The 2,189-nt window shown below is 41.8% G+C and overlaps 1 protein-coding gene across 1 annotated transcript in view; it reads right to left on the bottom strand.

Annotated features, from left to right (window-relative positions):
- Positions 1 to 87, bottom strand: part of LOC119593544 — a 2,187-nt gene extending 2,100 nt beyond the window's left edge. The window contains exon 1 of the mRNA XM_037942506.1: positions 53 to 87. Within this exon, the coding sequence (XP_037798434.1) occupies positions 53 to 87 (35 nt within the window). The remainder of the gene's footprint in view (positions 1 to 52) is intronic.
- Between the last annotated feature and the right edge of the window lie 2,102 nt (positions 88 to 2,189).

Here is a 2,189-nt window from a genome sequence, read left to right as displayed (position 1 = left end):
GCTCGCTCCTCGAGGTCCTGAAATGAGGGTGGACGTGTTAGGAGAGGCTTACTGACGAAGGCTCGGCAGGTCCACCGCAGGGTTCATTTCATGTGCTTGTTTGTTTGTGTGCGTGAGAGGAAACGAGAATTATGAATACGGATTTGATGGATTAAGTTATTATAATGTCCTTTCCTTAATATATACTGAGAAGTTGAAGACCTCTTTTACGGCTGTGGTTATTGTAGTGATGGCAATTTAGTGGAAGCAGTCATAGGGATCAATTAAAATCTAACAGACCGTCCGGAACGCCACATGACCATTATTCCCATTTAGTCAAAAAGTCATTAATTAACAAATGAGCTATCTGCATCATCCCCATACTATCGCTCTACCAGGAATGAGTCCTCAACGCCCTCCAATTACATTCATGTACGGTGTTTCCTCGCACAGGTCCTCTGGGCGGCTCGTGCGAGGTGGGAAAATACGAAGAACGAAATAATACGGAGAAATGGAAGAGGTGGAATTGCGAGAGTGGAAGCGAGGAGGCGTGGAAGTGAAGGTGATGTGGAAGATGTCGAAGCGGTACTAATGCCAGATGGACGTATGAAAAACTTATGAGATAATGGAAAGAGAAGATTGGCGGGACAAGGAGTCATCAGATGAAGAATATGTGAGAAATGCTGTCAATAGATGGCACTGTATATACGGTGTTTGCATATTTGAAGACATAGTGAGGGTTGACTGTGACGGAGAATTTGTTATTATGTTACTAATTGAGTGATGTTACTGTGTTAAACTCCATAATGTTGATAAACAGTTAAATATTTCGTCATTGAGGTTTAGGTCTGGAAATTTGAAAGTGTGTTGTAAGGAGTACCTACATACGTGATTAGTAATGTTATAATGTTTTTATAATGTAAGTAATCTTTTGGGATATTGCGATAAAAAAAGTGAACAGTGTTTACATTCGTACATATTCGCTGGCGCTTATACATACAAGTAAGGTATGGCATTTAATCAGAAATTAAGGAATGCAGAGTCAGTGGAGGAGTAGGTGATGTGATTCAATTCGTTTATTTACAAAAATATAAGTACTAAGTGCGGAAGCATAATGTGCACTGAGTGAAGCTGTTTAGATATACTGAATATGTGTTTCAGTGTTCCAAAGTGTGGTGTGAGTAATATGTCAAGTAATGAAGTGCTGTGTACTTGGCTGTATCGTGGCTGTCAAGCACACAGTATTCAGTGGTGTATTTCACTACGTAATAATCCAGTTTTTAGTGTGGACGTTTGAATATTGGCGCGGATACGAAAGAATGAAATGCGAATGGAATGATAAGAATAAAGATGAACACTGCATAGCTGGAGTTTATTTGTGAACTTAGGCAAGGTGTAACGTAAAAATTTTTTTTGGCATAAAATGGAATAAACAACATCGAAAGTTTTAGGTGAAAATGATACTAGGGAAAGTTACAGTTGATGTTATTACAAAAAAGGACCGTGGATTCTGGAGCTTTCGCGGAAGTTGTATCCGAACGAAGTATTAAACAAAGTTCGGATTTAAGTTGGTACTAAAGAAAGTTACAGTCACGACGGTACTCGAAGAACATTTACAGAATGTGATGCTAAAGGCAAGAACCAAGAAGACGCAGCATCTCGCGGGAGAATTAGGGAGAGAAAATCAGACGAGGAAAGGTGGGGAGGATAAGGCAGAGGAGGAAAATTGGGGAGAGAAAGGAAGAGGAGAAGTGGACGGGAGGGAAAAGAAGAGGAGGAGAATTGGGGAGAGAAAGACAAAGGGGAAGATTCGAGGAAAAGAAAGCAGAGGAGAATCAGGGGGGTGAAGAGGAGAGGAGAGGAGATCAAAGAAGAAAAGTTAGGGAAAGAGAAGAAAAGAGAGTTGGGGACAGAAGAGCAGAGAAGGAGAGTTGAAAGAAGAGCGGAGGAGAGTCGAGGAAAGAAAGCAGCGGAGGACCTGCTCGCGAGGCCGTTCGGAGACCAGGAGGCTCGCAGTCGGGATTAAAGTGGATCAGGCGTCGCAGGTGAAGTTCTGGAGAGGGAGGTGTTCAGCGTCAGGAGGGAGGCTCATTTTCTATATCCTTAACCCCATTTTCAATATCCGCGAAAAGTTAAATGAGGTTAAGGAACGAACATCCCCGGGACGAAAAAAATGTATATATGTACAAGCAAATTCGATACTTGTAACG

This window comes from Penaeus monodon, chromosome 32, assembly GCF_015228065.2.
Source record: "Penaeus monodon isolate SGIC_2016 chromosome 32, NSTDA_Pmon_1, whole genome shotgun sequence".
In the NCBI taxonomy this organism is placed as follows: Eukaryota; Metazoa; Arthropoda; class Malacostraca; order Decapoda; family Penaeidae; genus Penaeus; species Penaeus monodon.
This window is presented reverse-complemented; position numbering and strand designations above follow the sequence as displayed.